This window comes from Aotus nancymaae, unplaced genomic scaffold (genome assembly GCF_030222135.1).
Source record: "Aotus nancymaae isolate 86718 unplaced genomic scaffold, 86718_ANA_hifiasm-v0.15.2.pri h1tg000040l, whole genome shotgun sequence".
Classification (NCBI taxonomy): domain Eukaryota; kingdom Metazoa; phylum Chordata; class Mammalia; order Primates; family Aotidae; genus Aotus; species Aotus nancymaae.
Genome location: NW_026988454.1, coordinates 42,173,962 through 42,196,747, shown reverse-complemented (window position 1 = coordinate 42,196,747; position 22,786 = coordinate 42,173,962). Strand labels below are relative to the sequence as shown.

The following is a 22,786-nucleotide window of genomic DNA, read 5'->3' as shown; positions in this document are numbered from 1 at the left end:
CTACATTTTAATCAATTATACTAGAAATTTTTTGTGAATTCTGGTAAATAAATTTCTGGATTTATCCAAAAAGATTACCAGCAAAATTCAGATACCTTGGAAGAAAAAACAGTACCTCTCAGTTCTTCTTTAAAATAACTCCAAATTAATATTTACAGATTTTGTAAAACCTAGATTTGGGGCCTTTTAATAGCTGGAAAAAGACATTATATTAGGATTTAATTTGTATGTTTTGTAAAAATAAGTTACGTTTTTCTGAGCTAAGATTCTCATTTTAACCTGATTGTCATGGAATTACCCACTCTCTTTCTCCATCCATAAAATAACATTGTTAATACCCCTTTAACCAAAATGTTTCCTGTGAAGTTAAAATGAGGTCACACCTAGGAAAGTACTCCAAAGAAATACAAGTGGTTGGAATCATTTTTCTAACAGCATTAGCATCTTCTGGGAACTTCTCAGTTAATTTGTTCAAACTGTGATCCAGTGGGGACAGAATGTTTGGAGAGGGCATGACATTTTATTAGAGGCCAATCATTGTTGTATACTCCTAGGAATAACAATTAGAAGCAAAACCTAAGTTGGTAAAATGATTTGACAGAGACATTAAAAAGTCAGTGTAATCAAAAGTGGTAAAAGAAGCTACCCTGTCTCTGCTCCGGGGCCCTTGAAAGGGGACCCCCAAGGGCAGTGTGGTGTTTCTCTGCATCCCTGTTTGCTAACTCTGCTCCTGCTCTTCTCTCCTGTGCTGCCTGGCTGCAGGTCTCACTCCATCGGGTAAGCACCACGGGGCTGCGTGTGGGACTCTGCCCACTCCCTTGCTGCCCCCTTGCTTCCCAGGACTTTGTTTCTTTCACACTGTTCCTGAACCAACAAAACTACACTCTATGTTCCAGAGAGTGTTCGTGACCAGGAAGATAGTTTACAGGGCACCTAATACATTTGAACTTATTGAAGTAGATCTCTATCTCATTTCTGAATCATTTACACCATGTCACTTGCTGAGGAATCTCTCAGGAATCTCTTTCTCAGCACCATTTCTCCCCATGTTGACAGAGGTCCTTAGAATTGAAAGAAGAAGAAAAAAACAGGTGGAGATTGAAAGTTATGTATGTTTTTGGCTGGGAGCAGTGACTCACGCCTGTAATCTCAGCACCTTGGGAGGCCAAGGCGGCGGATCATGACGTCAGGAGTTCAAGACCAGCCTGGCCAAGATGGTGAAACCCTGTCTCTACTAAAAATACAAAAAATCAGCGGGGCATAGTGGCCAGAGCCTGTAATCTCAGCTACTCGGGAGGCTGAGGCAGGAGAATCACTTGAACCCAGGAGGCTGAGGTTGCAGTGAGCCGAGATTGCACCACTGCACTCTAGCCTGGGTGACGGAGCAAGACTCCATTTCAAAAAAAAAGAAAGAAAGAAAGTTATATATTTTGTAAATCTTCTAGAAAGTAAAGTTGAGAAACAAAAACTGATTTTCTCTAGATTGTCATGTTTCTCTGAATTTCTTACCTGTTAATTTGTGTTGATGTTTCACCTTCAACTTCCTGTGCCTTCTGAAGTTGGAGGGAAGAAAGGTTACTGGAAAAGCGCATATGTTAAGAAGTCTGCAATTGTTAGTCCCGAGCCCCTGAATTAAGCCTTCTTTTAGCTGCAATCTTATTACATACTTTTATTTTTTAAATTTTTTCCTAAGAAAGTGGTCTGTATTTACAGAGATACACCAATTAGTAATGCAGATGAGTTTCTTTTAGTGATGCTTTTAAAGTATAATTTCTGAGGAAATATCTGCCTAATAGTTTCTAAATGGAGTGTCTAGGGTAAGACTGTAAGTATCCCCAGAATTTCTTTGTCCTTTTCTTTCTGTGTTCTAGCAAAGTGCTACCCATACTAATGCCCTCAGTGGATTTTGTCAGGGAAGGGTGACAGATTTAGTCCCTGAACTATTAGCTTCTTGAGAGAAGACAAAGCAGGGATGCTGTTGAAAAGTGTGAGGTGGGAGCCAGCACTAGGCCAGGAAAATGGACCCATTGTGCTCCTCCTCCTGCCCAGTCTGATATCTGACTGAGACTCAGTAGAAAGTAACAGGCAATCAACCAGAGGAAAGATGAATCAGCTACTAGGATTAATAGGATGAGAAAGTTAAATCTCTTAAAATTCTTAGGAATGTTTGTATTTGTACCAGATGTTCTTGACAATCAAACCCGAATGGATGCAGAAGTCCCACCCCCATACTGGCCTATGAGAATTGTGTTTCCCTGGCATGTGGTTCCTTAAAAGTCTTACGTAAGCTTCTTGCATTCCTCTGGCCAGTTTCTCTACCATGGAGTGATTAGCTCCTACCTGCCTGGCTCTATTTCCTGGATACTGCCTTTTGCTCCTTACTGTCTTCCTGAGCAGACGGGAGTAGAGACCCAGGTTGTGCCTGTAGAATATGCCCATGGGCTACTGGGCTCACCTAGGAGAAACCAGACAGTCACAGATTTCCTAGCAAAAGGAGGCTGTAGAAAGTAAAATAATATGCAACCGTGGCTCCACCATCTACTTTTCATTTATACTCTTGAAAGCTGACAATGCCCCATTATACCCAACAAAACAAATATCATCTTGGTTGGATGGGCCGGGAATATTTCAGATATTTGGAATTGCTGTTTTAGAACTACGAATAGGGAGGTTTTCATGTACTTATGTTGTGCTCTCTTCTTTTTTCTTTTTTTTCCCCTTTAATCTGCTTTTGCTTTGAAGCTACTCCATTCGCCATTCCATAAGTATGCCTGCTATGAGGTAACGTGTGTAAAATATTTTACATAATATGACTATAGAATGGGTTTAAGATGTTATTTTATTTATATTTACTTATGGGGTTCCCCTGTTTTATGTGAAAGGAAATTGCTGATGTTATTCAGAAGAAAAGACTGACAATTCTGTAGAAGAATTGTGTAGTTTGGGCTTTTGACCATACATCCTGTCTTAAATCCAGCCTTTCCTGTGTGACCCAAGACAAGTGACTTAACCTCAATTCTTTTATCCATATATTGCAAGAAATAAGACCTACTTCATATGGTGTTTGAGAGATACAAACAAAAGAACCTACATAAAGCAGTTAGCACAGCGTCTGAACATGCCAACCGATCTTGCAAAGGTACACTTACTTGGGTTTCTTATTTCAGCAGAATTAAATGCCAGCCTGGGGGAAAGTTTAAATGAAAGGATAGGAGATTAAGAAGGCTAAAATTCTAGAGAGGATATCATTAGGATTCTTAAGGTAGATATTAAGTTGAGATGTTTGTTAAACAACAAAATGTCAGCACAATTACTGTCCAGATAATAACTGGTGAGAAGGACATTCCTAACTTGTTTCCATGGCATAGTGATGCAATCCGACAAAATTTAAGTTAATAGTAAGATAGGAATGACTGTTAAATTGAAAATCAGAAAATGCAGGCTCTGGCTAGGATTAGCTTTCCACTCTTGGGAAAATCACCTCAATGGTATCAGCTTCATCATCTTTAAAATAAGAGGGTAGAACCAGATTGCTTGTGAAAGGTGCCTCCCCCACCCACTGAGCCCTAAGGCTGCCTGGAGATGAAGCCTCCGGGAGCTTCCCCCACTTCAGTCAGAGCTATGCTTCTTCTACCTGCTTTATGTTAATATTGTGGTTTGAATACTTTATAGAGGGGGTTCAGTTAGTTTCAATAATTTGAGACCACTGAAGCCAAATTCTTTATATATATAATCTTTTCCTGTGTTTTGTGTTTTTTAATTGTCATGAAGTCAAATTCCTCCTAGGGTCATTTGCAGTGCTAAAAGTTTGTACATCTGATTAAATCTGATTAAAGTTGTACATCTGATTAAATCCTATTAAAGAGTTTCTCCCTGTTCCAGCATGTATCTAGTATAATTTAATTAGACAAATGTCTGTTCTATTACATCTTATGAAGGAAGGCTCTTTTACACTGGGGTTATGTGGTTAATTGGTTGATTTGGAAATTTAACCACAGTATTTAGTTCTCTGTATTTGGTGGTAAACAGGGAGTACAGATTCAAGATTGCTTAGTTCATCTTTGAATGGCTTGCTTCTCCTAGCTTAAGAACATCTAAGTTGGGTAGTGGAACCTAAGGCTCTATTCTCCTTTACTTGTCAAATTTTAAATCTGGGTATCAGAAGAAGGCTTGCAAAAATTAACATGGTTTTGCCCTGTGAACCAGGAATTCATCTGGTAGTAGCTTATGGGCCAAATGCAGTCTGCATGAGCTTGCCTGAAACTAACTTGAAAAAAAAATATTTTGCTTGTCTTAACATATACCCATGAACCATTTCCTAACTGTGGGCCTTTGTAACTGATGGATGACAGGCAGTCATGTGCGAAGGCTTGGTCAAATGAAACCTGCAATGGAAATGAAGTGCCAATAACTATATACCTTTTGAGTCACGCAGGTGTAATTTTACTAATATTTCATCACAAAACAGGATTGTGGAGGATTACTTATAGGAATTTAACTCATGTTTGAGTCATATACAAGGTGCGATGCCATGTCAGGGTCCTCTGAACTCACCAGTGTTGATCTGTGCAGCCTGAAGGCAGATACATTTCTGACCATGTGGAGCATCAAAGACTCGGGAGACAATCCCCAAATTCACTCATAAACATCTATGTTCATTGCCTTTTAGTAGCATAATAAGAGTGATGCTTCATTGTGCATCATACAATGAAACTATATTCTATAGCCATTCTCCTTTATAAAGTTTTTCTAGGCCATTCTTCTTATTTAACTTTTTTTTTTTTTTTGCACTCAAGAGAGAATAAGAAGTACCTTATTAATTCAACATTTAGTTGAATTATTTGATCTGAAAATGATGGCAGTTGTTGCTGCTGAAAGCTGACATGGATACAAGATTTAAAATACACTTAGTTCAGTTCCTGTTTCTTTAGTAGGCATTGTTGATATTTTTAATGGTAGTGATGTCATTAAATTATAATATCATGGGGCCAAATCCAATACAGAAAACTAGAAAGCACCAAATGAAGTTTTTAACACTTAAAGCAACAAGATGATGTATAGATTATTTAACACAATGAATGTGTCACAAATAAAATGGCATTAGGGGCCAGGCACGGTGGCTCAAGCCTGTAATCCCAGCACTGTGGGAGGCCGAGGCAGGCATATCACCTGAGGTCAGAGTTTGAGTCCAGCCTGGCCAACGTGGTGAAACCCCATCTCTACTAAAAAGACAAAAATTAGCCGGGTGTGGTGGTGGGCGCCTGTAGTTCCAGCTACTCTGGAGGGTGAGGCAGGAGAATCACTTGAACTCAGGAGGTGGAGGTTGCTGTGAGCCGCCATAGTGCCACTGCACTCCAAAGCAAGACTCTATCGAAAAACAAAACAAAACAAAAACCTGTTTAGTAAGAGAACAAATAGATATATCCTGTGTGGGAGGAAAAATAACACATGCTAATAATACCATTTAGATAAGGCATTAGGTAGGTAATGGGTATGTTTTATCTTAAAATAATGAAAGCATTAACTTTCCAAAACACTACTTCATGAAAGCTGTCAAAATGATTATTTTTTTAAGGCACGGAAAAGAAAAAAAATATGAACCTTTTTTTCCTTGTGCTATTTCTGTCTTGTCTCACATTTACTGAAATAAAACTTTAAAAAATGCCAAGTGGCACAACTCAGACATGACATTCTTCATACGGATTTTCCATTGCTTACTAAAAAACCTGAGTCGGGAAGAGGAGTGTTGTGATAGAAACAATAAATGCTAAATGAAAACTTAACCTATCTATTGCTCCACTGGCTCACTGGAAATGATTTACAGTATACCATGGAATTATTATAGTGTCATTGCCAAATACCACATTATTTATTGTACAGTTGAGTATCTGACCATTTTACTTAGAAAAATTCCATGTCAGGTTATGGTTTCTGAACCTAACCTATCAGAAGTGACATACATTTTAAAACATGGTTGGTGTAGATGGCAAGCTGACAGGTAGCTCTGTTGCAGAGGCCAGGTTTACAAATATGAGCAGAAAACCAAACAGCATGGTTGCTAAGACAGCTAGGTCTTTGGAGCTGACCTCTCTTTTTTTGTTATTTTAGGAATTCTCCTACTTTCAAATCATTTGAGGAGAGGGTTGAGACAACTGTCACAAGCCTCAAGGTACAGATGAAGTGAATTCTGTGTGAGTGGGTCCATGGACTCAGGACAGCTTAGCCATCACTGCGGTTAGTTCAAAGTCAAGGCAGGGCCAAGAAGGCAGGCTTGCATCAAGTCAGACCTTTTCCTTCACATATACATCTCTGAATAAAACCACGACTGAACAGTGTTACTGTATCCTTAGAGTTGTTTGTATAAACCATTCAGGGGTGAATTGTTCATTAAAGTGAATTGGGGTATGTGTTTACCATTTAATCTTTTAATGTTATCCCCTCAAAAGTAGGTAGGTGAGAGACAACTGTGGATAGGATAAAGGCTATATGAAGTCTGACTTTAGAGTATGAGTGGAAGCCTAATAACAGCTCAGAGCTGCTCTGGTTTGGACATAGACCAGTAAAAACAAACTTGGGACTGTGTATCCACTACCCATTCAGCTACTTAGTTTATAAATTCAGGTACTGAGCACGGCACAGTATGGCTATCATAGAGGAAAAATTTAACTGAGTCACAAAATGCATTTTATAATAATGCAATAATGCATTTCATCCCTGGGTATAAACTGAAAATGTGCCTATTACAGTGTGTTTTAAAAAATTCACTGGACTTATTGTTTGAGCATAGGTAAGTTTGAATAAAAAGAGTAAAAATGAAATCAGTCTAGTCTTAAAATGTATTCAACTTATAAAACAAGAAAAATCACTAAAACTATGAAGATAATTTTTAAAGGTATCATTTAATGACTTAATTACATCTTGCTATCATCATCCCTATTTTGTATACAATCCATTTCTGTATTTTACCATAACTGAGAAAATTAAAAATACATGTGATCTTTAACCAGATCAAAATCCTTTATAACCCATGCTGATTACTCAGCTGCCTCTGAATCCTGCGTCTCCACGCTGCTGTCACATGTGCTGCCTGACAAGTGTATGTGAGGTTATAAGTTATTCCTTACTTGTGGTCCCAGGTGCTTTTATGGATTTTGACCTGGAGAGTCTTTTCCTTAGGGCAGGGTCTTTTACATAGTCTTCTACTTCTACTTTATTAGGCCCATAATCAGGTGTTTAAGGCCAATAATGAAATTATTATTCATTATTGAACAATTTACCATGCCTTCATCAGTTTCATTCACCAGCAGTTTCCAGTTGTGCAGTTTCACCACTCTGCATGCCAACATCATCACTTACTGAGCGTACAGGGACCAGTGGGAGCTGTTAAACTGCCCCATGGGTAGGAAAATTTTTATAAAGGGAGGAGCATCCAATGTCGTGAACATTTCTCTTGCTAGAATATCAAAACAAAAGGCTCAAAAATCCCAGAAGTCAGTTTCTAAACACTTGGTTTTCAGCCTCCTTAGACAACATGAGGATGGATTCCATTGCTTGTTAGACAAGTTTTGATATAGGGGAAGTTGTACTTTTTAGGTTTTCTTTAGAAGAAGGAGATACGAAGAAGGAAAAGAAGATTAAAGAACAATGCATTTTCATTTGCTTTTAGGAAATTCTGGTAAGCTCATGGCTCACATAGGATTTAAGTGTTTGATCCACATGCTCAGCTTCTCACTTTTCTCACCTCTTTGGGATAGAAGGTATAGCCTGCCACCTCCTTCAGACATGCGCATAACCCAGCCCACCAGATACTAGCCTTCAGGAGGTGAAGACCTCCTGAAAGTGATTGTTTGTATGACTGTTCATGGTTTAACAAGACTCACATCCCATCCACCTCCTATCTCACAGCTAAAGCCTAATCCCCCTTTTTTCTGTCCACCCAGGCAATGGAGAATAGCTGGTAATCACGCTTTGTGTCAAACCTACCACTTCCTCAATAATTACAAATTTCTCAGTCCTTTTTCCCCCCACTAGACTAAATAATAGATATGTATGACCCTTCTTTATATAGCTCATTTTCTGCAGTTCACTTTTGTGTTCTAAATCTTCTCCAAAATGTCTATATTGTTCTTTAATTAAGGATCCTTAGACTGTTTTCTGCTGACGGAATGACCCATGAATCAGTAAAGATGAGTAGAATTTCTTCTAGGTCTATGTGCTGCATTTCCATTCACATGCCCTGCTTTATATTTGATTTTTGAAAATACTGCTGATAAGGAATCATCATCATATTTATGTTCTGTGAGAAATACAGTTCTGCTGTAAAGGTCCACTCCTGCCATCTTCCCACACAATCTGTCATGTACCATGTGGCACTTGTACCAAATCCATTGTTCTTTCTTTATACACAATTCTGTATTTGTTTTTCCATGAAACAGTTTTCCAATCCTATAAAATTCATTTCTGCTTACACAAGGTGTATTACTTGACACTTTAGCTGGTGTCACCTATATAGTCACTGAGCATGCTTTCTAGTTCATCCAAACAAACAAGCAAATGCAGAACCAACTCCTGTGAAACCACCTTTGGTATCTTCTACATGTCCCAATGAGTCATGAGTAACTACATCTCTTCCAACCATTTTGCATCCATGTCAAGCTGACCATATTTTTAGTGTGCCTACTTTTTAAATAATAAATACATTACATGGCCTGGACCAAAACCTTAAAAAAAGAAAGGGCAAGTTTACATGTTTTGTTTCTTTTTGTCCTCTCAGTCAGTTATTTTGTTATGAGAGATAAGGAAGCCCAACTCAGCAATTCAAATGAAATTCTATACAAAGAACAATTATAATTTTGGGGACAAAGTGACAAATACTTGGATGAAAAATGATTATGAAGAGAAGGTTCCAGGAGAATTTTATCATTCACATCTTTGCTTAAGCAGGTCCTTACCTAAGGTATTGCAGTAGGCAGTCATTAAACCTATGTGGTTAGGAAACTCTCTTATTCCATTCCTCCTTTGCCAAATTGATTTCTCACAAAGTCATTTCTTCCTTCTTTACTACTCTGTTTTGAGAAAATCAAGAAACAGGAGAGAAGAATGAAACAAAGAACAGAAGAACACATCAGTAATTGGTATTCACTGAATTCAATATTGTGTGTTACTTCTATTGCAAAAGAGAATGTGAATGGAAGAAAAAAAAGGAGAGAGGGAACTATTAATAGAGTAGATTACATTGAATTAATCTTATTTGTTTCTCTCAGGGAAGAAATAAGCATAAAGAAAAATCACATAGTGGAAACCATCCCTTCCCCCTACCTATTCCCAGTGTTAAGATAACAGAAGGGAGGAAGAATCAATGCTCTGCCAGAGGTCCACAAACTAAGCTAGCCATTTTCTTTTGAATGATACATATGCTGAGAATGGCTTTATGCTTTTTAATGGTTGAAAAAAAATCAAAATAAAAATATTTTGTGACGTGAAAATTATATTATATGAAATTCACATTTCAGTGTCCATACATTAAGTCTTACTGAAACACAGCCTTGGCCTGGCATGATGGCTCATGCCTGTAATCCCAGCACTTTGGGAGGCAGAGGTGGACGGATCACCTGAGATCAGGAGATCGAGACCAGCCTGGCCAACATGGTGAAATCCTGTCTCTACTAAAAATACAAAAATTAGCTGGGCATAGTGGCAGGTGCCTGCAATCTCAGCTATTTGTGAGGTTGAGACAGGGAGAACTGCAGAGGTTGCAGTAAGCTGAGATCGCACCACTGCACTCCAGCCTGGGCGAAGAGCAAGACTCCATCTCAAAAAGAAAGAAGGAAAGGAAGGGAAGGGAAGGGAAGGGGAGGGGAGGGGAGGGAGAAAGGGAAGAGGAAGGAGAAAGGGAAGAGGAAGGAGAAAGGGAAGGGGAGGGAGAAAGGGAAGGGAAGGGAGAGAAAGGGAAGGGAGAGGAATGGAATGGAAGGGAAAGGGAAAGGAAAAGGGAAAGGGAGAAGGAAGGAAGGAAGGAATGAAAAGAAAGCCATGCGCATTCATTTAGGTATTGGCTGTGGCTACTTCCTACCAGAACTCATTTGAGTATCTGTGAGAGCAACAATATGGATTCCAAGCCTAAAGTATTTACTCTCTGGCCCTTTACAGGTAGAGTTTTCTGACACCAAGCAGAGTGGAAAGTTTAATTTAATAAAAAATTTATGAAAGAAGCAGAGAGAGATTTTAGTGACAATTGGAGAAAAGTATGTGTTGTAATGATGGAACTGCTTTTGAACCCCGGTTATGTTTTTAAAAGGGCAGGCCAGGCAGCATGAACACACGCCTCAGTGTTGTTGATGTCTGTGAGTGATCACTTTGGTGACAGTGAGGCATCAACATCAGTTTGGCAATAGCAACATTATTTATTCTATATCTCTTTTTCCTGCTTCAAAGTGTTTTTTCTACATTATGAAAAACAATGGGAGGGAAGGCCAATGTGACTATTAATAAGACTTGTACTAAGCATTTTGGACCATTAAATATACAGCATTTTTAATAAGGAATTTTTCAAAATAGCCGTATTTTTAAATTGTAAGTTAATTCCTTTGTGTTTATTCTTAGTCAATAGCAAGTATAGACGAAAAAGGCCTCGTAAAGCATCATCTCTGCATTGTAAGGAATATTCCTACTATAAGGGCGTATTAGTTCCATTTCATGCTGCTATGAAGAAATACCCAAGACTGGGTAATTTATAAAGGAAAGAGGTTTAATTGACTCACAGTTCCACAAGGCTGAAGAGGCCTCAAGAAACTTACAATCATGACGGAAGGGGAAGTAAATATGTCCTTCTTCACATGGTGACAGGAAGGAGAGGTGCTGAACAAAAGGAATAAAAGCCCCTTAAAACCATCAGATCTTGTGAGAACTCACTCACTATCATGAGAACAGCTTGGAAGTCACCACCCCCATGATTCAGTTACTTCCTACCAGGTTCCTCCCTGGTAGGCTTATGAGGACTATGAGAACTACAATTTGAGATGAGATATGGGTGAGGACACAGCCAAACCATATCAAAAGGCAATTACCTAAGATGATGTGAAATCACCAGTGATTAAGGCTTGATCCATCTCCAACTTTCAGAGCAGAAACAAGAAATCATTTTCCATTGAGCCACTCTGTCTTTTCAAAAGGCATTTGCCAGAAATCCAGATTGTCCTGCTAACTCCCCCCAAAAATCTTAAGTTTATGTCATGTAAGGATGTTTATACATTTGTAAAATTGGAGGAATTAATAAAAAAATCTAATTCCATTTTGATTAGATCAGTTCTGTGGGTGAGTGGGGATAGAAGTTCTAAGTCCATGGATTGGATTATGCTCTTGAAGGGACTGAAATCTTAGAAGTAGAAGAGATAAAGAGAGAGTTGCTAAAATTGTACAAAATTAAAGTTTGGAATCCTATCCCAGAAACCAAGTATGAATAACATTCTAGCACTCTGCTAAAGGAAACAAACTTCTCTACATTCTTTTGTCTCTAAAGATAGAAAGTATTTCTGAATTTGAAAGTAATCCAGCTTTTGGCATTCTTATAAAAACATTACAAAAATGATAGTAACAACTAACTGCATTTTTGTGGATCTGCTCATTTCAGACGAAAGTAGGCGGGATGAACCCTAATGGAGGCAGTTTTGAGGAGGTCCTCAGCTCCACAGCCCATGCCAGCGCCCAGAGTTTGGCAGGAGGCTCCCGGCGGACCAAGGAGGAGGAGCTGCAGTGCTAAGTCCAGTCAGTGTGGCTGCATCCAGAAACCAGCCACTGTCCAGCCCATCTCTGCCTGTGCTTATCCAGATAAGAAGACCAAAATCCCGCTGGGAAAAACCCAGGTCTTGACGTTGTTATTCAAATGGCCCCTCCAGAAAGTTTAATGATTTCCATTTGTATCTGTGTTGATGATGGACCACTTGACCATCACATTTCAGTATTCATAGATGATTGTCATCTTTTAAAATGTTCCCACTTGAGCAGGTACACAACTGGTCATAACTCTTGTCTGTGTAATTTCATGTGTATTTTCCAAACATGTAGCTATTGTTTGCTTTGATTTTTGCTTGGCCTCCTTTATGATGTGCATGTCCTTGAAAGCTCAGCGACAGTCCCTTTCAGTTCAGCAGATCAACAGGATGGAGCTCTTCATGACTGTCTCCAGCAATAGGATGATTTACTAGATAAATTTCATCCAAATACTTGTGATCTCTCTCACCTACATCGATTATGTATGTTAATTTCAGCAATTAAAATAATTGATTTTAATGATGACTTTGAATTCTTAATTTCTTTGTCTTAAAAATTGCTAGTTACAATTCTACAGATGCAATTTTAAATCAACTTTTAGCCAAGTGCAGTGGCTCATGCCTGCAATCCCAGATCTTTTCAATGCCAAGGTGAAAGGATTGCTTGAGGCCAGGAGTTCAAGACCAGCCTGGACAATGCAGACCCTGTCTCTATGAAAAAAGAAAAAACTTAGCCAGGCATACTGTTGCTTGCCTGTAGTACCAGCTACTCTAGAGGCTGAAGCAGGAGGATTGCTTGAGCTCAGGAGTTTGAAACTGCAGTGAGCTATAACTGCATCACTGCACTACTCCAGCCTGGGTGACAGAGTGAGACATTGTCTCCAAAAATAATAAGTAGTCAACTTTTACTGCTAATTTGGTGAACATGAGGATATGAAAATAAATATAACCTCAGTTATCCTAGGATGTTAAAATAATCTCCAATTTTAAAATTCTCTCCACTCTACACAGAGTAGTAGTTATTCAGGTAAAGGATATCTGAAAAAGAGATAGCTAGAAAATGGGAGAAGCAGAGTTCTGCAACCCCTTTCATCTTGTGAATTGTTCACATGTATGAAATAATTGGTATTTATCAATCGACTCAGGTTTCTGCACTTTTACCTTCCATATCATATGTATCTCTTTTCTTTTTCTAAATGAGAACATACATTTGTTATTAGGTAGCAGGGATATAGCCTTAAGATATATTTGTAAAATGCATACTGAATAGACATCTAATCTTAAAAAAAAAATCCCTATTGAACTCCAGATGGATTAAAGATCTAAACATAAGATCTAACACCACAAAAACCCTAGAAGAAAACCTAGGCAAAACCATTCAGGACATAGGCATAGGCAAGGACTTCATGGCTAAAACACCAAAAGCAATGGCAACAAAAGCCAAAATAGACAAATGGAATCTAATTAAACTCCAGAGCTTCTGTACAGCAAAGGAAACAATCATTAGAGTGAACCGGCAACCAACAGAATGGGAAAAAATTTTTGCAGTCTACCCAACTGAGAAAGGGCTAATATCCAGAATCCACAAAGAACTAAAAATGATTACAAGAAAAAAGCCCATTCAAAAGTGGGCAAAGGATAGGAACAGACACTTTACAAAAGAAGACATCCATGAGGCCAAGAAACATAAAAAATGCTCATCATCACTAGTCATTAGAGAAATGCAAATCAAAACCACATTGAGATAACATCTCACACCAGTCAGAATGGCAATCATTAAAAAATCTGGAGACAAAAGATGCTGGAGAGGATGTGAAGAAATAGGAACATTTTTACACTGTTGGTGAGAGTATAAATTAGTTCAACCATTGTGGAAGACAGTGTGGTGATTCCTCAAGGACCTAGAAATAGAAATACCATTTGACCCAGCAATTCCATTACTGGGTATATACTCAAAGAATTATAAAGTGTTCTATTATAAAGACACATGCACAGGTATGTTCACTGCAGCACTGTTTACAATAGCAAAGATCTGGACCCAACCCAAATATCCATCATTTATAGACTGGATAAAGAAAATGTGGCACATATACACCATGGAATATTATGCAGCCATCAAAAACGATGAGTTCGTGTCCTTTGTAGGGACATGGATGAACCTGGAAACCATCATTCTCAGCAAACTGACACAAGAACAGAAAACCAAACACCATGTGTTATCATTCATAGGCGGGTGTTGAACAATTAGAACACTCAGACACAGGGAGGGGAGCATCACACACTGTGGTCAGTGGGGGGGCTAGGGGAGGGGCAGCTGGGTGGAGAGGGTGGAGAGGGATAATGAGGGGAGAAATACCAGATATAGGTGATGGGGGGATGAAGGCAGCAAACCACCTTGCCATGTATGTACCTATTCAACAATCCTGCATGATCTGCACATGTACCCCAGAACCTAAATTACAATAAAAAAAAAAAAAAACCTAAGAGGACTGGGTTGGGAGCTTCCTAATAGCTGAACACAGGGAGGTTCCTGGAGGGTGGTACACCCAGGGAGGACAGAGAAGCTCAGCACCCTTCCCCCATACCTCACCCTACATGTCTCTTCACTTGGATTCTTTGTAGTATCCTTTATAATAAACCAGTAAACCTCAAAAAAAAAAAGCCCATATAATGTATTCATATTTGTTAGCATGCTAATTGTTTATTTTTTGTGTTTATTAAATAGAAGTAGATAAATATGACATTATGAAGTAAAGCACATCTGAAAAATTCTACTCAACTTAATGGAGTGCGACAGTCTATACAATCTGTACACCTAACTGAAAATCAAGGTGGTTCAGGACAATATCATCTCTGAGGCCCAGAATCTTAGCAGAGGGAATGGGGTTGTAAACTTGAACTGCAGTGAACAAATGTAGACAAAGAAGTCTCACTAGCAGGGATGCTGGCATTCTCCCTTACTTGTGCTTCCAGCCTGTTGGTTGAAGTAGAGGCAGGAAGCCAACCCTGCCTAGCTGGCTTGCAGGCTGTGCTGGCTCGCCCACCACAGCATACAGGTACTCAGCCTCTGTGCCCAACCTGCAGTTGCCTGGTGAATGTGAAGTGAACCAACTTGTGAAAACTCCCTGCCACCTTCTTCTTCTTCTTTTTTTTTTTTTTTACCAAATTCAGCACACTGCTTTGTACTAGATAAAGTTATGGTACTTAAATATCTCTGTTCACCAACCAATTTCAGCACACAGTAGTCTTAGCCTTACAATCTGAAAACTCAGTATTAGAATTAGATAGAAAAATAATCAAGAAGCTTTAAGATAGTGGTAATATCTTAAAGCTTCCAATACATTTTACCTATTTATTTTATTCTATTCATCAAAATTCTGATTTCATTAGTTTCATAAGAATCTTATTCACATCCTTGCTATTCATCTAAAAGCTTTACATTATTCACTCTGACCTGGGAGTGATATTCATATGGCCATGGCATGAGTAGCATTTTTTCTTTTTGTCATAAGATGTGTGTGAATAACTCAGATTAGATTATTCAGATCGCTTGTTGGTAGGTGGGCAGTCTTAACGTAAGTTAGGCAGGGAGCCTAGTCTCAGCCTCAGGGACATCACTGAGAGCTGCCTGGTTCTCCCTCACCATGGCTGTGCAGGCTCATCCTGATGCGACTGATTGCGGAGCTTCTCAATTACATCTAGTGGGGCTCAGTTCACAAGCAGTAAAGTGTTTCACAAGTGCTAAAAAGCAATTGCACACAATGGACATAACCTTTTACTAACAAACCAAAATGTCAGGTCAACACCATGTGTGTATGAAAGGATACCTCCACACAAAAAAATGTACAGTTGACCTTTGAACAACAGGATTTTGAACTGTGAGGGTCCACTTACGTGCAGATTTTCTTCTGCCTCAGCCAGCCCCAAGACGGTGACATCCACCTCTCCTCTTCTGCAGCTTACTCAACATGAAGATGAGGATAAATACATTTATGGTCATCTGCTTCCACTTAATGAATAGTACATATATTATCCCTTCACTGTTTTTTTAAAACATTTTCTTTTCTATAGCCTACTTTATAGTAAGAATACCATATGTAATGCATATAGCATAAAAAAAGTGTTAATTATTTATGTTATCAGTAAAGCTGATAGTCAACAGTAAGCTGTTGGTAGTTAAGTTTGAGGGGAGTCAAAAGTTACAATCAGATTTTTGACTGTGCAGGCCCTAAACCCCAAATTGTTCAAGGGTCGACTCTTTCAACTATCAAAAATTCTGATGTAATTGTGATCATAAAACAAACCAGCTTTTTTTTAAAAAAGTAAGCCATTCTGGAATTCAACCATTTACCACATTTTAAATACTGTTGCTATGATGAACATATTTATGAATTTACAATGAAACTGTATCTCACAACTCACATCACATAAAGATTACAACTATTGGCTGGGCATGGTGCCTCATGCCTGTAATCCCAGAACTTTGGAAGGCTGAGTTGGGTGAATCACCTGAGGTCAGGAGTTCAAGACCAGCCAGGCCAACATGGTGAAACCCCATGTCTACTAAAAATGCAAAAATTAGCTGGGTGTGGTGGCACACCCCTGTAATCCCAGCTACTTGGAAGACTGAGGTGAGAAAATCACTTGAACCCGGAAGGTGGAGGCTGCAGTGAGCCGAGATCGTGCCATGGCATTCCAGCGTGGGAAACAAAGCGATAGGGCCCTGTCTCAAACAAAACAAAACAAAACAAAACAAAAAACAAGTATTGGCAGGTCGTTTTAGTAAAGCAATCTGCATCTTACTCTAAATTACAGATTTTGTTAGGAATCTGCTCTTGAACCATAGCAAACACAACAAACTGCATGCTTTAGGATGGAACGTCATGATATTCAAAGCTATCCACAGTGGCCAATGTGGAGGGAACCCAGGGATCTTCACTGCTCTTCTGTCACTGTTTATTGTTCCAAAATTACATGTAAGCTTGAAAGTTGTTGAACATCAACCCCATCACCCTCCTCTCAGTTAGTATTCAATTTGAGTGGAAGTGAGTTTGATAAAGAAATGAGACATTGATCACCACCTGCAGAGATCTGTCCTGCAGACCCTGACTTAATGACGGATGAATAAACGCACTCTCACACCTATTTCAGTGACTCAAGTAGGCTAGGGATGGTCATTGGCTGCTTTCAGAGGGCAACTGCCACCAATTGACCAAGACTCCCTGTACATCCACACATTTATTTAGTAAAAATTTTATAACAGAGGGTTTAAGTTAACATGCTTGTGGATAATTAACATGGTTAAAAGAGTGGTTTCATGAATGATAAAAGCTTTGGGTTTCGGGGCCCAGAGTAAACACCATTAACAGGTAATTCCCCTTTACCACTCCCTGAGAGGACCATACAGCACAGAGTTTACATGAGTAAACAGAGTAGAGACAAAGGGATGTGGGGTAAACAGACTTCAACTGGGAAAGCCTCTTATAGTCCCTATCTTTTCCCTAATGTAATGGACAGGCCGCCTTTGGCCTGTTCCAATAAAACCTATTGGTCTTCCAAAAGGTTTGCGACTATAATTTATAACTTTCCCCAATACTTCCCTAATATTTTGCTAGCCACCCCAAGTGAATTCCAACAAAAGAAGATGGTGGTAAAGTTGAAAAGTGACTTAATATGAAGTGTGAAACAAATTCTTCAAACCTGGCATTCAAATGTAATTACAAACTGTAATATTTGGCAAAATCTTATGGCTACTTTCAGTAACCTCTAAGCTTGGTAAAATTCTTTAGGCTATATTTAAACTTGACTTTCAGTTTATATCAGAGGGTATACTCATGTACCCACACATTATATATATATATAATATGTATTATACATATATCCATCCATCATATATATATAAATTAAGGCAAACCAAAAATAACATAATCATCTTTCACAGAAATCATCCCATTTCACCTTTGAATGTGAATACTGACAAACTGCTTAAATGAAAATGCTGAGTACAGAGATGCTTTTTCACAAAGCGCTTCATCAGTCATTTACCCCAGAGCATGTATCACCAGCACAAGGCTTTGAAATGAATCAACATTTTTCAAATACAAGGGCATTGAGAATTATGTAACAGCTGGTAAAATGCCAAGCCATAAGGGAAAAACAGTGTAAGGAAAATGGCTGCACTTTAGTCAGGAGTAAGCTGAAGTGGTGTTGCAAAACTGAATGGCCTTAGACGTGGTAACTGCTGCACAAGGAGGCACCTGTGCCCTTTTAGGAACACAATGTTGTACCTTTATCCCTGACAACTGGCAAAACATAAAAGCAGCTTTTCAAGGGGTCTCATGGGAGATTAAGGTGGTCGAGAGCCTTACTGATGGCCCTCTGCAGAGATGGTAGACATCCCTGGGCTCTGGCCTATGCTGGGTCCTAAAAGTCCTAAGTAGTATAGCTGGTATCCTAGCACTAAGCTGTTGCTCTTTGCATTGTTGTGGGTTATGAATTCAGGGCTCTGCCCCCTATGGGCATGTATCCCTACCTGAAAGACTTTCTCATGCCCAGAGAGAGAAAATAAAGCCATGTCGAAACTGCCTATGATTCCTTGAGTGTTTTTCCAGCTACCTGTCACCTGCCCACCAACTCCTCTTGGACCTCAGTTTGGGATAGAACCTGACAATTGGCACTGTGAGCAGGATCCCGAGGTTAGTGAACCTTTGGCCCCTGCTGATTCCAGCTTGGCCATATGACCACAACATGGGTTGTGGTACCCAGTGGCAGCTGTACTGCTCAGATGGGCTCTGGTGGAAACCTGGGCAGTGGTAGATGGGTCCCTTGTAGGCATGGAGAAGGCACTGAGGCAGCTGGAAGCACAGAGCACCGAGAAGGAGCGACCCTTTGCCAGCAGAGTTGGATGGGTGTTTTTGACTGTGCTATAAAAAGTACACACCCAGTCCCTGAGGGATGCAGCATAGGTAAGGGACCTCCAGGTGGAGGCAGGACACCTGGAGGCCTGGCTACACAGCTCAGAAAAGGAATTAGAGGCTGCCATGAATGGGGACCTCCAGGCACAGGCAGAGTGCCTGAAGGCCTGGCTTCAGAGCTTGGAAAAAGAGACTGCCATGAATGAGGCCTGGGTCCATTGTCTAGGCCGGAGATCCCCACTTGGTCTGACACTGTAGAGGAGAAACCCCTGTTGTAGGCTTGCTCAATGGTCAGTCAAAAGGCAGATCATGAATAGCCATTGGGGCCCCAAGGGTGGGCTCAGGGACCCCTCCCCAGCCATAATGCAATACAATTCATAGATTGCCTATACCCCAACTGAGTTGCAGGAATTAGGAAAGCAGTGCTGCCAGCATCCAGGGGAGCCCCTGCCCACCTGGACGCTTCATTTGCAGGATGAGGGAGCAGATAATGCCTCCTGTTCCCTCTCTGGGATAGAAAAGCTAGCCTCCATCATGACTCCCCTCCCTTCTTCACTGGCTACAAGTGAGCAGGTGGTTAGTGGCAGGGCGAGATGACCACATCTGATTGAGTGGCTACGGACAGTCATATGGACTGTGTGGAATGACACTGGTGAAATATCTGAAACTGAGTAAATGGCAGTCATATGCCGATTTGGTGCAAGTCATCCAGAAGATGGTTATACAGCAGGCTATGACCTGACTACCTGGGGGCCAGATGATGAACATTTACCTCTGCACCCCTGAGCACCTTTGGCTTCCTAGCTGCTGTCTTCACCCTGTACTTAGGGCACTGAATACATGAAGTGACCATTGCTATGGTGGCTCTCAGGGAAGAAGGCCATCGGTGGGGTCTGTGCCATAAAGAAGAAGAAGGTGCCCCGCCTGCAGGGGGCTCCCTTGTGGGCAAAAAGGGGGCTCCAATGAGTGACATGCTCACAGATGTGGGTAGATTTGATTTTGGCCAGGGCTGACTGAGAGAAAATCAATAAGCTACCCAATGAAGTACTCTTAACTTTGTGGAGACAGTTGTCTCTGGAGAAGCAATTCTGGAAAATGCCAAGGGGGAGGACATTGCTGCGTGACCCAGTCCCGCTTGGGTGCTCCAGCTCAAGGACTACTTGCTACAGCCAAGCTGAAATGTAGAGGCTTTTCTATTTGATTAGGGAATTGGCCAAGGTGCCTAGCTTGAGAGATACCACACAACCAGAGGCCACATGTGGAATTAGCAATTCACTGGTCCCGCACTATTGTACAGTGTGCGCTGATACTGGTAGATACTGGCGCAGAATGTAGCCTTGTTTATGGGAATCAGATAAGTTACCAGGCAAGGCTGTATTCACTGAGGATTATGGAGGTTGGTCAGTGGAAGTGCAACTTGTATCTCTGTACCTCGGCATTGGCCACTTGGCTTCCTGTTTATATACTGGTATGTCTCCCCATACCTGAATACATTCTGGGAGTGGACATTTCACATGGCCTGGCATTGCAAACCATGGCCAGGGAATTCAGACTCCGAGTGAATCTGGTGAAGCTGGTGCTACATCACATAAGCATCACCAGCCTCAGGTTCTGCCGCAGCCTCAATGGGTTACTTCTGCCCATCAATACCATTTGCTGGGTGGGCATACAAAGATAACTGGGACAATTAAAAATCTGGAGGAGGTGCAGATGGTGTGTGGCATCCATAGCCCCTAAAATTCTTCAGTGTGGCCAGTTAGAAAGCCTGATGGAACTTGGCAGATGACAGTGGACTATCAGGAACTGAATAAAGTAACACCTCCTTTGCATGCAGCTGTACCGTCAATCATGATTTGATGGACTGTTTGACAATGGAACTTGGATAGTACCATTATATAGCAGACTTGGCCAATGCAGTTTTCTCCATTGACATTGCTCCAGAGAGCCAGGACAGTTCACCTTCACATGGGAAGAACAATAGAGGGCTTTTACAGTGTTGCCGCAGCGCTATATGCATAGCCCCACCATATGTCATGGTCTTGTTGTCATAGATTTAGCCACTTGGCAACGTCCAGAAGGGGTCCCCATATTCCACTATATTGATGATATTATGTCAACCTCTGATTCTCTTGTAGATTTAGAAGTGGCAGTGCCCCTCTTGTGGCAACATTTGGCAGTATGCAGTTGGGCCATCAATGAATCCAAGGTCCAAGGACCTGGATTATCTGCCAAATTCTTGGGAGTTATCTGGTTGGGTAAGATGAGACCATACCAGAGGTCATCATTGCCAAAATTCAGGCATGGCTCTGGCCCACCACAGTGAAGCAGCTGCAAACTTTTGTGAGCCTCCTGGGATACTGGCTGGCATTTCTGCCCCATTTAGCTCTAATGATAAATCGTTGCATGGTTAACAGAGAAGGGAGCTACCTGGAATTGGGATGATGTGGTTGTGACTGCTTTCCTGGCAGCCAAGCAGGCTTTTAAGCAGGCACAAGCCCTAAGGGTAGTTGACCAGGGGCCCGTTTGAGCTGGATGTGTGTGTGACCACAGATGGTTTTGGTTGTGGCCTATGGCGGCACACAGAGTGTCTGAGAATGCTACTAAGCTTTTGGTCCCAACTATGGAAAGAAGCTGAGCTCCGATATTCCTTGATAGGCAGCCAGCAGCTATATATGCTGTCCTTCAGTCTCGTGAAAGTGTGACAAGATGGGCTACAGTCATCACGTGGATGGCTTACCCAATAACAGGATGGGTGCACTCATGGGTAATGACTCTCGCATTGGGACAGCACAGACATCCACTTTGGCAAAGTGGGGCGACTACTTGAAGCAGCGAAGTTTGCTGAATACAAACCTCTTAGCAGCAGAGTTGCAAGAGGTCTTGGGATCTGTAGTCCTAATGTAAGAGAAGGCCATGGGGCCTGAGGTACCCCTAGACCTCATTTAAGGAAGGGCACTCCCCCCTATTCCCGATGGGGCATGGTACACCAATGTGTCTAGCCAAGGTGCTAGAGCTGCCTGGGCTGCTGTTATAGTCCAACCTAGTACTGACACTATATGGTTTGAAACTGGGTGTGGGCAAAGTAGCCAACTGGCTGAACTTAGAGCAGTTTGGATGGTGATCACCAAGGAGGAGACACCTAACGTAATCTGTAATGATAGCTGCACAGTCTATCGAGGCTTAACCTTGTGGTTAACTACTTGGAAAATATAGAATTGGCTAGTCGGCCACTGACCCATGTGGGGCAAAGCCATATGGCAAGACCTCTGGGAAATAGGTCATCAGAAAGATGTAACTATTTATCACATTGGCCATATGCCTCTGGCCACCCCGGCAATGATGAGGCAGATGTCTTGGCCAAGGTCCAATGGTTAGTTGGCACCTACATGACATGAGGCCTTGTGGCTACACCAGAAACTGGAACATGCGGGGGTTAAATTGATGTAACAGGGCAATAAGCATTGGGGTCTGTCCCTGAGCTTGTCAGAAATGCCCAGCATGTGCTCAGTCATACCCTAAATGGAGGCAGCTGCCCAATGTTATACAACAAGTGACAACAGGGTGAGTGACCTTGACCAGGTGATAAGTAGACTACATTAGGCCACTGCCAAAGTTGCAAGGTGCTAACAGCTGTGGACACTGCCACAGGCCTGTTGTCCATCTACCCTTGCAGGGTGGCCAACCAACAGCATACCATCCGGGTCCTGCAACACTTATGTGCCCTGTATAGTTGCCCTCTGGCCGTTGAGAGTGATAGGGGAACCCATTTCACTGGACAAGTACAACAATGGGCACAACAAATGGACATAAAGTGGGGATTCCACGTGCCATACAACCCACACTGTGGATACAATGAAGTGGTATTATAGGCTCTTCAAGAACTGAGTTATGCTTGCATGTCACACCCCTGTCTTTGCAGGGCTGGAGTTCCAATCTGGATCTGGTGGTTCAAACCTTGAATGACCACAGAAAGGCAGTCCGACTCTGGTGGAGGCTTTGATACGCCAGGCCACCACCCCTATTCAGTTGCAAATACACACTAAGGATGACCTCCTCTGACCAGGTATGGGGACGAATAGTAACCTGTTGGTGCCTGCCCCAATG

At 41.1% G+C, this 22,786-nt stretch overlaps 2 protein-coding genes across 14 annotated transcripts in view; one reads left to right on the top strand and one right to left on the bottom strand.

Moving 5' to 3' along the window:
* TPD52L1 (TPD52 like 1) overlaps positions 1–12,294 on the top strand; it is a 106,654-nt gene extending 94,360 nt beyond the window's left edge. For 5 of the 8 annotated variants that reach the window (XM_012475712.2, XM_012475715.3, XM_064360725.1 and 2 more), the window contains exons 5-6: positions 6,109–6,169; positions 11,630–12,294. In XM_012475712.2, the coding sequence (XP_012331135.1) occupies positions 6,109–6,169; positions 11,630–11,758 (190 nt within the window). In that variant the 3' untranslated portion in view covers positions 11,759–12,294. Of the gene's footprint in view, positions 1–762; positions 778–2,742; positions 2,782–6,108; positions 6,170–7,593; positions 7,676–11,629 lie in introns of all 8 variants that reach the window. The other 3 variants (XM_012475719.3, XM_064360726.1, XM_064360727.1) reach the window with 3 other exon arrangements.
* HDDC2 (HD domain containing 2) overlaps positions 1,179–22,786 on the bottom strand; it is a 55,560-nt gene continuing 33,952 nt past the window's right edge. The window contains exons 8-10 of one of the 6 annotated variants that reach the window (XM_064360720.1): positions 15,663–15,730; positions 8,952–10,857; positions 1,179–5,367 (exon numbers count right to left, since the gene is read on the bottom strand). The gene's annotated coding sequence lies outside the window, so the exon portion shown is untranslated. Of the gene's footprint in view, positions 5,368–7,586; positions 10,858–15,662; positions 16,492–22,786 lie in introns of those variants that run through there. The other 5 variants (XM_064360723.1, XM_064360721.1, XM_064360722.1 and 2 more) reach the window with 5 other exon arrangements.